Raw genomic sequence first — 11,307 nt, forward strand, 5'->3', positions numbered from 1 at the left:
ATGTATGTATCCATAGACTCGGATCCACAATCCGATCTCCAATACCCGCAAAAAGCAACGGCCTCTATAAAAGGCTCCCAGCGCAAACGTCCGGTAGCAAAAAAGAAAGAAAGAAAAGGAAACCCCGTAATGATAATGCCCAACGGAGAGGGACCAGGGAGCTGCTTTTTTGACCTGTCCCACCCTGTTTCAGCGGTGTAACAGGCAAGAGCCGGGAATCTGCCGAGCCGGCGAGAGGACGGTTGAGAATCAACCCCAGGAGAGAAAGCTGACGGGAGTTGCAAGCAGCCCAACAAACGGCGCGGACCCGGGGCTATTTGTTCTTCCTTGTCTTTTCTCGATATCCTGGCATCTATATCGGACTGTGGACTTATCCGGTTTTGAGTACCGTGAACATTTTCAAGGCAGCCTAGAGGAAGCTCCAATCTATCTCCTTACACTGTTTCACATTTTATACTCGAGTTATATTCTTATTATATATATCTATACATTTATCCCGTGCTTTTCAACGGGCGAGTTTCTCCGTCAACCTTCCCCTCAACGAGCTTGGTACTGTTTTTTTTATCTACGTACTGCTGTTTCCGCGGGATGATAACCCACGATTTTCCACTCGTTCCTGGTTAGACAGCCTTGGAACCGACTTTTACTGATGTTCCGTTCAGGATAAACATGTTACACAACCTGATTACTCTATACACAAGCCTTCCCCCGAGCCCAAATCAGTTGGCCCGGGTTCGATTGCTCGAATCACCCTTGGTCCCCGTGTGCTTTTTCCAGATTTTCAATGCCCTGACGGGTCGGTCTCTGCGCCCCTTGATCGGGTTCTCCGTTCCTTTATTTCTTTTTGCTTTTCCTTTCTTTTTTTTTTTCCTTTGGGCTTCTTTTTCTATATGGAGTTCGCGGTTCATCTCCGTTGGACTGTACCAGGAATTATCTATTGGATCGAGCAGTTTGGGGGAAATAAGAGATTTGACGAATGAATTTCCAGCTTTCTTCTTTTTTTCATAATAGTTGGCGAGCTGATTGCCGGTGTTTAAAACCAAAGAGTAACCGTAGAAAGCAAAAAGTTGACTATGGCGGACACATGCGGCAAATCTGGGAGCTTGGACGATCGGAGGTGAAGCTCGTCGAGTAACGATGGCGCCTCACTGCGCACATCCCCCTGATATTTATAGATTCATTGACAATCCTGAATTCACTGCCAATATTACAGGAGGGAGAAGTAGGGAAAGGAATAAAACAGCAAAAATCACTTCGTCCTATTCGCAACCATAAGCAATAGCAATTGAACAGCTAGTTAGATCCGATATTCTCTTCTGTAAAATGGAATCGACACCACTGCAATGCAATCATCCGAACTTTTTTGAGTACACGCCCGAAGCAATGTTCAACAAAGGGGCCGGGTATGAGCAGACTTATTGGGATGAATAGTGAACGGTCGAAAAGGGAGGGCCGATTCGGGTGCTCGACTGTGCTGTCGACGGTAGGTCGACGGGAAAGTTGCTCTCGTCTGAGCCGCTGTCCTTTACGCTTTGCGCGAAACCAGGCGATTCATCTTCCCACCGCTTCGTAGAGGGAGGGGATAGGGATAACGCAGACGCCCGATGCATGGGAATTAGTCTGTACAATACAGACCTGCTTATCTCTTTATAATTGTAACTGTTACCAGAATTAGTATACCAGATATTTTTTTTTGAATACACGAAAGGGACTTTGGTAAGCTTACTGATATCTTCGTCTTCGAGTTCATGACTAAGGCCTACTCTTTGCGGTTGGTGTTTAACCGAACGGCCGTAAACAATAGCATGCTTGAACTGCTCCACAATGGATTTGTGGATGGCATTGCACTGCATTCAATATGAGAAGTGTAAGCGGATCATTGAGGCTTCAGACCAGATTATGAGGGAACATCCTTACAAAATCTTCAACGGTGCGAGCGTTGGATCTCAGCACCACCGGAGCGGTGTAATCCGGAGATTTTCCTTTGGGCTTCGTATAGATTCGTTTGAGATTGAGCTTCTCCCACATTTGCTCCAATAATTCGTCGACATTCCATCCATGCTCCGCGCTGATCGGGCATGCGTTGGGAATGCGATAAAGCAAGTCTAATTCTTCAATCGATATCGAATCGATTTTGTTCAAAGCGTAAATAACCGGTATATAGCTTCGACTTTTAGCCTCCAGGATATCTATTAGATCATCTATCGTCGCGTCACAGCGAATAGCGATATCCGCAGAAGAAATCCGGTATTCACCCATGACGGCTTTGATTTCCTATTGCCCATCAGTGGTGTTTTACCATCCGCAATTGATGAACTCATACTTACATCATGATCAATGTGGGTCAGAGGCACAGTGCTAGTGATCGAGATTCCGCCTTTATCCTTTTTTTTGAAGACGATATTCGGTGGAGACTTGTTTATTCGGATACCAAACCCTTCCAGCTCTGCTTCGATAACCCTCTTGTCCGTTAATGGTTTGTTGACGTCGAGAACGATGAAAATCAAATGACAAGTTTTTGCAACAGCAATAACCTGTCGTCCTCGGCCTTTGCCATCCTTTGCGCCCTGGATAATTCCAGGCAGATCAAGAATTTGAATTTTGGCACCATTATATATGACCTGGCCGGGCACGGTAGTCAGGGTCGTAAACTCGTAGGCAGCAGCTGTGAAGTCCAGTATTAGCGATATCCAGAACCCAACAGAAAGCGGTCATGGCCAACATACCTTCAGAATGCTGGCCAGTCAACTTGCTCATCAAAGTACTTTTGCCGACGGACGGGAAACCAATAAAGCCACTGGAAGAGGAGTATTAGCGTTGATCACTATTAAACGATAGTGTCGGAACATACACGCTCGCTACACCGGTACGGGCGACATCAAAGCCAGCTAGGATAATTGCATTAGCAAACCGAAACTCGCGGTAAAACCCAAACATCTGAGACCGGTATACCTCCGCCTCCACCCCCTCCACCACTTGGGGTCAAAAGCTCTCGTTTTAGTTTCGCAAGCTTTGCTTTCAACTGTCCTGCACAAAGAAATTTATCAGCCTCCTGCAAATGCGAGCTTTGCTATTCCACCGTACCTAAATGAAACGATGTTGCCTTGTTCTTCTGAGTTCGAGCCATCTGTGGGAAGTGTGTTAGAACCGGCATTCCAGCCCGCAGTTCGTGTGGGACGAGCTAACCTCGGACTCGATCTCTTTGATCTGTACATTTTGAAACTATTAGTAAAAGGAACCGGCGATATCAGCGTTTGCGCGTGAAAACGTAAGAGTCTGACCTTGTCGACGGTGGTCGCCATGATTGCGGAGTTTTTGGATATTAGCCTGAGCTGAAACTAATGACGCAGATAACGGAACAAACGGAGAAGCGACTCGACCAGCAACGTTGACGGCCCTGGATGTGCGTCTCTTGAAGTCAAGTGACAGTAGTGAAGTAACAGTCAACACCGGATTGATAACGAGGCCAAGGGCTCTTTGACTGTGGGGGTCGCAAATTTAGAGTTTGATATCGGCGAAATAATCTTCCGTCGCGCCCGACCTCGATTTTAAGTTTCTCGCCAAAAGCCACTTAGATTTGGCGCCTGGGCGCGCGTTCCCAGAGCCGACGACTCAAATGCCAAACGCTGCGGAATTCTGGAGATGCACTCGATTCTCTATCGCTATTCCTGCTACTATCTAGTTACCGCGGAAATCCCAATGCTATATTTTGCCCTGTCTCGCAGTGCCTGTCATTGCAGGTCGGTCAGGCGGACGAATGATGCCAGGGCTGTCGGCAGCGGGGGTTCCACACAGCAATCCTTTACGTAATCGGCGATAAAGGTACCCGGAAATTGCTCACGTCTCGACTTTCGTGGCGATGGGACGGAAACACAAACTGGCTTGTTTGCTCTTGTTCCAAAAGTGCGGCTGTCCACCACGACCTCAAGCCTCATCCTTCACACCAACCTGCCCCCAACCCTTTTTAAACCGACGAGACGCCTGTCAACTCTTCTCCCTCACGACTTCCTCTCGATTCATATCCTTAGATTAGAGCCCTCGACTGTAACCTGATCCAATTGAGAACGTCAGGCCATATTAAGAGCCGATTTGTTTCCGACCACCCCCCCGCTTCACAATGCCGTTCCTCGACAACGAAACCGTCCAGGCGACACCCGTCGTCAACAAACTCCCGTCCGATCCTTTCCACAAACTGGTGCGGGATCTCAGTGACCTCCTTGGCCCCAGCTCCGGAATCGATTCGGACGATGTAGACCCTATGGACATCCAGAGACTGATGGAAGGATACACCTCCAACCCTAATGAGTGGCTGCACTATGCCCTGGCGGACGCCAGCAGAGCCTATACACGAAACCTTGTCGATGAAGGGAATGGAAAGAGTAACCTAGTAAACATCCTGCCTAACAGGAATCGAGTGTCACTGCTAACGTGGACACTAGCTTATCCTCGTGTGGTCTCCCGGAAAGGGTAGCCCTATTCACGACCACGCAAACGCACATTGCGTGATGAAGGTAAGGCAGAATAGCAGCATCGATAGTCATCGAGCATCAGTTGATTTCTCCTTCCCGTAGATATTGAAAGGGTCCCTGCAGGAGACCCTGTATGACTGGCCAGACCAGGAGCGGACAGAGACTGGAGAAGCCTCCCCAATGAAGGTAACCAGACAAAGGGTGTACGGCGAGAACCAAGTCACCTACATGTCCGACAAGGTAAGCAGACAAGTCTTCAGCGGCATGATCACTTGCTCACTCTCGATTAGCTTGGCCTCCACAAGATTACCAACCCTGATCCAAACGACTTTGCCATCTCACTTCACCGTAAGTCCCAAATCCTCATTGGCGATGCCCAGTGCTTTTGGCTGATGAGCGGCAGTGTACACTCCACCGAACGCAGCACACTTTGGATGCTCTCTGTTCGATGAGCGGACGGGCAAATCTCATCATATTAAACAGTGCACTTTCTTCTCTCGGCAGGGGCAGAAGCTTTAAGGAGGTTCCTCAACGCACCCCCTCACAGGGAGCGTTCGCGTAAAGAGTTTGCTGATGAGTTATGATACCTAGCCTTGCTGTTTGCTGTCCAGCCAGAGCCCGCTGTATTGACCGTTTGATCCTGTGTATCGACTGGCGTTGTCCTTCTGTGTTATTTTTAGCTGAAAGCAAGTACTCCGCTCAAAAATGAGATGAAGATAATTTTTCCACAAAGGTTCTCAAGCCATTTTTGTTGCAAGAAGATGAAATCCCTTGTGCGCACAGGGCCCCGGGAGCCTTTTGTATGAAGACACCAATTTGGGTGGGGTTGGTGTTGAGCACGCAATCCACGCTAACAAGCACGCCATCTGGGCTAGTAAATTCAATTTTCAACCACCAACCGCTTTTCCACAACGGACGCAGGATGGTGATTTGACTGCAGCAAACAAGAAGTGCCTCCATTGGAGTTTGCTCATGGATCGTGATGTTCCAAGAGCAGATTCCCACCCATCATCTCTCTAGGCGTGAAGCCTTCCCGACGAAGCACGTAAACTCCCGTCCTTTCTTCAAGCGCCTGGAAGCCCGCAATATCTCCCAGTCTGTTGGCCGGGGGCTGGAGTTTTCTGTAGATCGATACATTCGGGTGTAGTGAAGTTGGCATAACTAGTACACAGAGCAGTGTCAGGACTCCTGATAACCCGCTGTCTTCCGAAGACAATCTTGCAGGCTGTTGCTGGCATCAGTTTCCCCAGCTCCCTCAATCTCTGCAAGAGTTCAAATGATACAGATTTTAGTTCTAAGAGGCCTTTCACCCTGTTCCACCCACCCGGTCTCTAGAGTCTACAGCAATCTCAAGATCCAAAAAGGCCCGAAAATCAAATGCATATCACAGTTCCGCTGGCCCATCGCGCTTAATTAACCTTAACTAAAATCTCCAGCCTCCCAACAGTAACTAACACTTAAAAATAGTAACATGTGCAAGTTCATGTGTTCTTTTCGCAATCAACAGAAGACTCAGTGCTCCGGGCTTCTGTCTCGAGTTCTAAGGTGCGTGTGTTGCCATTTCCAATGGCTCCGCGGTAAGCAGATATGGCTGACAATGCGAAGCGACATTCTTAGATAAGCATCACCAAGTTGGTTGACCACTGCATGCCGCAGTTCGTCCAGGAAAAGGGGACTTTGAAATAAATCCCCGGGCGACCTACCTCACCCGGAGCATGTCAAGATTCAGCTGTATCCGGGGTCTCCTAACTTCAGCTACCTAATGCGCTTCCAACGCGTCCTAGTTCTCCTGGGACTTGCATCCCTTGTTGCCGTCACCCTTTTTTTCCTTCGCACGAGATACGCCCCCATAATACCCGTGTCCCAATATCCGAACAAGCACAATAGCCCTTCGCCGCCCGTTAGCCATCCTTCTCCTGCCGGCGCAGATGCGCATCCTATCGCTCAGCTTCTGAGCAAATCCAAGTCATCCTGGGACGATGTGCGGGCGCGACAGTCAAAAACCCTGGAGGAGGCCGTGAGAGAATACCAGCGCCGATATAGCTTACCACCCCCGCCCAACTTCGACGTTTGGTTCAAATTCGCCAAAGCGAGAGGGGTCGAGCTCATTGATGAATATGACACCATATATGAATCTCTGCTTCCCTTCTGGGGTTTACAACCCAAAATGATCCGTGACAGGGCCAAGGAGGCCCTTGGGTTTGATAATAGCCTTATTGGGGTGCTGATTCGGAACGGAGCGGTCAGCCTGGTTTCTGGCGGCGGGGATTCTCAGGAATGGAAGCGAAAGGCGCTGGAAGGGATGATGAAGCAGTTTGTGCAATACCTCCCGAATATGGACTTGGCTTTTAACATTCACGACGAACCTCGAGTGGTTATTCCTAGCGGCGATCTCCAACAGCTGGTGTCGCATGCGCTCAATGTTGCCATTCCACAGACGGCCAACCGTTCAGCCCACAATGCCTGGACAAGCCCGGCTGATCTGAACGGGGGTGATAGGATCGACGAGTTTAAGACTACGAGATTCAATCGGTTCGCCCATCAACCGACTTGGACTACTTCGCGAAGCTCATGTCCGATGGATACACCGGCCAGGGACCTGAATGAAGTCGCTCCTGACAAAATCGACGCGTACCTTTTCGGTGAACTGGGCTTCGTGTACAACACCACTGCGTTCTCTGACATCTGTCTTTCGCCGTCTCTTAGATATACCTTTGGAATGTTTGAAAGACCAAATGCTATGAGTATCGTTCGCGATCTATTTCCCATATTTGCCGAGAGCAAAGTATCGAGCTTTCAAGATATCCTCTATCCTAGCCCGTGGTATTGGTCCGGAAAGGTGACTTACGAGCAGGGCCCCAACTGGGATATAAAGAAAGACCAAATGTACTGGCGTGGCTCTACCACTGGGGGATTCTCCAGGGCCGGAGGTTGGCGAAGACAACACCGGCAATTGTTTGTAAAGAACATCAACGCCGTGGATGACGTGAAAGTCTTAGAAAAGGGTGAAACCAACTGGATTACAAAGACGGTCAAAAGAAGCGATTTCAAGCAATTGTTCAATGTGAGCTTTAGTCACGTCGGCCAGTGTGATCCGGAAGACTGCGAAGCGCAAAAAAGCTATTTCGACGTCGTCAAGCCTTCACCCCAGGACGAAGCCTGGGAATTCAAATACCTCGCGGATGTTGACGGAAACGCGTTTAGTGGACGGTTCTATGCTCTACTGCGGAGTCGTAGCCTAGTCTATAAACTTGCCGTCTTCCGAGAGTGGCATAGCGAGTGGCTCCGTCCTTGGGTTCATTATATTCCCTGGAGTCTTAAAGGAGATGAGCACACTGAGAGCGTACGATACTTTTCGATGGAAGAAGAAGGGCGCCAGCATGCTGCTCGTGTGGCCCAGGAGAGTAGTGGCTGGGCGAAGAAAGCATTGAAAAACGACGCCCTTGAGGCTTGGTTTTTCCGTCTTTTGCTAGAGTGAGTTGTCTGGCCTACCATCCTTGGCCCAGTGAAAACTGACTTGCGATTAGATACGGGAGAGTCGTCGACGATAACCGAGATACCATAGGATTTTCCCTTGACTCGCCCTGATTAGGAGGGTCCCCGCAAAGCATGCTACATACATGAAGATGGTATGTTGCGTGATCGCGAAAATAAAACTGCGCTTTTGGGATATAAAAACTACTTTTGGGTCAACGGGAGCGGATGAATGGGCTTAGCTTGTAGATTTATCTTCTGTATTACTTGTATTTATAATGAACGGGCACCTTTTGCTAGAGATGTGTTGATAATGGGTTTCAAAATGCGGGACATACAATTGAGCGATTATACTAGATATATCATATTGATAAGAGCAGATTGAAACAACAGCCCCGCCGCGATAAGACTTTGATCGTCTTCACACAGAATGCGGAGATTTGCCCCCAATCCCAAAGTTTCCTTCTGCTATCAAGAGTGATTGACTTTGGATTGGCATCTGATTGTCGGTTGAGGCGAAAACGGGAAACTGGGGAAGATGACATCAGCACATTCTTGATTCAAGGTCAAAACGTCCAGTTTCTATGTTGCCTGTCAACCCAGCTTGTTATTCATCCTGGCAAACGGGGTGACGATCAACTCTATCAGCCTGAATCGAGAGGAAAAAGAATAATAATAAAAGAATGATTGCAGGGAAACAAGGCAGGCTATCACGTGCCGCAACTGCTGTCAACTATTGCTCCCCAGGACCAGGACCAGGACCAAATGCCTTCCATTGTGGACTTTACAGAAGCTGGTTAAACTACCCGCTGTTTGCCTGTCAGTTCGTGGGGAATTGACTTTGGGTTGGAATCCAGGACCGCTTTTAGTTGCTTTGCAGCCGGGGGCTGTGTGATCCTGACAATCAGGGACGGATGGTTGTAAAAACGACTCTCCAAGCCTAGAGGCAAACTTCCTGCTAAACTGTCCCTCGCGCAGTCAACATGGCTCCGTTCAATTGGGGGTCTTGGGGATTGTTTCTGGCCTTTGGGTATGGGATTTTAACCTTCTTTGCGTACGGGATTATCGCCATTTATAGGGGAACATTCTTCCGGAGACCGACTGAAAAGGAAAAGTTGGAACTGTTCTTAGGTATGTTCAAGGCCGAAACCTCATCTTCTTCGGTTTTCAAGTGTCGTTTGCTTCTTTGGTTCTTCTGTCAATGGCGAGCTTCCTGCTTGTTTGAGCTAGTTAACTAGTTAGCTACAAGAATCATGCTGACTGGTAGGCGTGGCAGCTCGAGATCGATTTTGGGACCTTTCGAAATCATGGGCTGGCCTGTCTCATCGATTCTTGACGTTGAGAAACGGCTTTAAATTCCATTATGTCACGAGCAATGGCTTTGAGAACCTGGCGCATCAAAAGTCTCACAAGCAGCTCGTTATTTTCTTGCATGGATTTCCTGACAGCTGGGCGATTTGGCGGCATATCCTATCTTCATCCTCGATACGAGAGGCGAGCATCGTGGTTGCGGTGGACCTTCCTGGATATGGCGGGAGTGACTCTCTAAAGAAGTACGGGGCCACGGAGGTGTTGGAGGCATTGACGGAATTTATTATCAAGATCAGGGCCGAATGCGGAATGGACAGCCCCGAGGATGAAGCTCACTCGCGAAAAGTGATTATTGTTGGTCATGATTGGGGCGGTATGCTCGCATTTCGCCTAGCTGCCGAAGCCCCTCAACTGGCCGACAGGTACATTATTGTCAATGGGCCTCTGGTGAGATTTGATACCGTGACTGAACGTAACTCTGCCTGCTAACCTAGGTGTTATAGGTTTCCTTGATGAGATCAAACATTCATCTGTTAACCGAATCGTCCGCCAAACTGTTCAAGACCTTTCTACGAGAACCTTGGCGCTCTCGGTCACTTCTGCTAAAATCGATTCAAACACTTAAACCAGTGATCCGCCAGTTCCGGCGGTCTGCGTACATCTTTACCTTCCAGCTACCCATGCCATTGGTGCGGTACTTGGGAAGTGGTGGAAACTATTCGTTTCTAAAGGAGATTCATCGACTCTCCGTGGGCCAGGCAGATAAATTCACCCTTCGAGACGCCCAGGAGTCGATGGCAAGTACTTTGGGTCCAAGTGCGGAAGAGTGCGAAAGTTCGACAGAAAATGGCGAAAAGTATCCGCGCTCGGTGCGGGAGCGTGAGAAATCCGGAAATTTTGGCGACATCGCATCATATTACCGTGACGGCGCGGCTGGAGGAGTATGGCATAAATCATTGGAAACGATCTCGGCGCTGTTCAACATTTGGCCAGAGGAGCCTCGAAGAACAAGTAGCGGGACGGGCATGTTTGATATGACGCCGGGGGCGTTAAAGGCCAATGCGACGATCATATGGGGAAAATCAGATCTTGCGCTCGATTCTCATCTGGCATTGGAAGGAATCGCAGACTACCTAGTCCATGGAAGTCAACTGATCGTGCTCCCCAGGACTGGCCACTTTCCTCAAATTGAGGCGGAAAGTAGGTCTGCGTTGGAGAAGGCAGTCGAATGGGCTGTTCATGGCGAAAAAGGGGATGTCGGATCGATGGTTCAGTCTGAGTATCCAGATGCCAAAGTTGTTGTTCGAAAATAGGTGGATTGGGGGAAATACGGATTTACGATTTCACTGCGCTTTGATATATTCTGGCTTTCAGTTCACAAAGTTGCAATTTTTATCATAACTACCAGGCGTTGAATGGGCGCAGACTCAATTTGCCTTTATTGCGATTGTGGCCCTGTATGCTTTCTCTTTATAGTAGATTAGTTATGCATGGACGTAGGAAGCAAGTTGAATGCAATCTGCATTGCTGGTTATAATAACGACTTTGCAGTTCACAAGAATTCCCTTTTGCACAAATTGTCCTGATGATCAAAAGTGGCGTTTATTGTATTTGCCTCAATGTCCTGTAGGTCTCACTTGTGGAACCCTATGCCACCGTCCGTCTATACGTCGTTATGCGGAGATTTCCTTTGCACCTTGTAGAGTCTCTATGTGATAAAATCTCCATAGACACAATCTAGATGGGAGTTTGAAAATTCAAGGGGCAGGTTCTTGGGCCACAATATTGAGTTGACCTATAACTATGCCATCATTGGGAATTAGTTCACTGTCCTGCCTGTGATCAAGTTTCTGTATCAACTGGGATACTCATCATTTGGTTAGATAACTTGTTGAATCACTCTGTGGGTGGCAGCTTACTACTTAACTGCTTCAATGCTCACTTCATCCAACATTTGACTGATTTGACCTGGCGAACCCACGGCCATTATTAGTGTTTAGTATTCTTCCGCGCTTTGCTTGGAGCTTGAAAGTCGATGTCACACGCACAGTTG

The 11,307-nt window shown here is 48.4% G+C and overlaps 4 protein-coding genes across 4 annotated transcripts; 3 read left to right on the forward strand and 1 right to left on the reverse strand.

Annotated features, from left to right (window-relative positions):
- Positions 1–1,639: 1,639 nt before the first annotated feature.
- Positions 1,640–3,302, reverse strand: UREG_02025 (developmentally regulated GTP-binding protein 1; the record flags this gene model as incomplete). Its single annotated transcript, XM_002542463.1, has 9 exons — positions 1,640–1,659; positions 1,727–1,847; positions 1,918–2,274; positions 2,328–2,665; positions 2,727–2,797; positions 2,852–2,888; positions 3,085–3,127; positions 3,187–3,207; positions 3,282–3,302. The coding sequence occupies 9 exons, from the start codon at positions 3,300–3,302 to the stop codon at positions 1,640–1,642; spliced, it is 1,029 nt and encodes a 342-aa protein (XP_002542509.1).
- An 815-nt stretch (positions 3,303–4,117) lies between these two features.
- On the forward strand, positions 4,118–5,053 carry UREG_02026 (cysteine dioxygenase; the record flags this gene model as incomplete). The annotated part of the gene is made up of 5 exons (XM_002542464.1): positions 4,118–4,387; positions 4,440–4,511; positions 4,572–4,709; positions 4,760–4,817; positions 4,974–5,053. 5 exons carry the CDS (start codon positions 4,118–4,120, stop codon positions 5,051–5,053), a joined length of 618 nt encoding a protein of 205 aa, XP_002542510.1.
- A 1,178-nt stretch (positions 5,054–6,231) lies between these two features.
- On the forward strand, positions 6,232–8,057 carry UREG_02027 (uncharacterized protein; the record flags this gene model as incomplete). Its single annotated transcript, XM_002542465.1, has 2 exons — positions 6,232–7,943; positions 7,997–8,057. 2 exons carry the CDS (start codon positions 6,232–6,234, stop codon positions 8,055–8,057), a joined length of 1,773 nt encoding a protein of 590 aa, XP_002542511.1.
- An 869-nt stretch (positions 8,058–8,926) lies between these two features.
- Positions 8,927–10,567, forward strand: UREG_02028 (uncharacterized protein; the record flags this gene model as incomplete). The annotated part of the gene is made up of 3 exons (XM_002542466.1): positions 8,927–9,074; positions 9,211–9,701; positions 9,758–10,567. 3 exons carry the CDS (start codon positions 8,927–8,929, stop codon positions 10,565–10,567), a joined length of 1,449 nt encoding a protein of 482 aa, XP_002542512.1.
- Positions 10,568–11,307: the final 740 nt, after the last annotated feature.

This window comes from Uncinocarpus reesii, genomic scaffold (assembly GCF_000003515.1).
Source record: "Uncinocarpus reesii 1704 scaffold_1 genomic scaffold, whole genome shotgun sequence".
Classification (NCBI taxonomy): domain Eukaryota; kingdom Fungi; phylum Ascomycota; class Eurotiomycetes; order Onygenales; family Onygenaceae; genus Uncinocarpus; species Uncinocarpus reesii.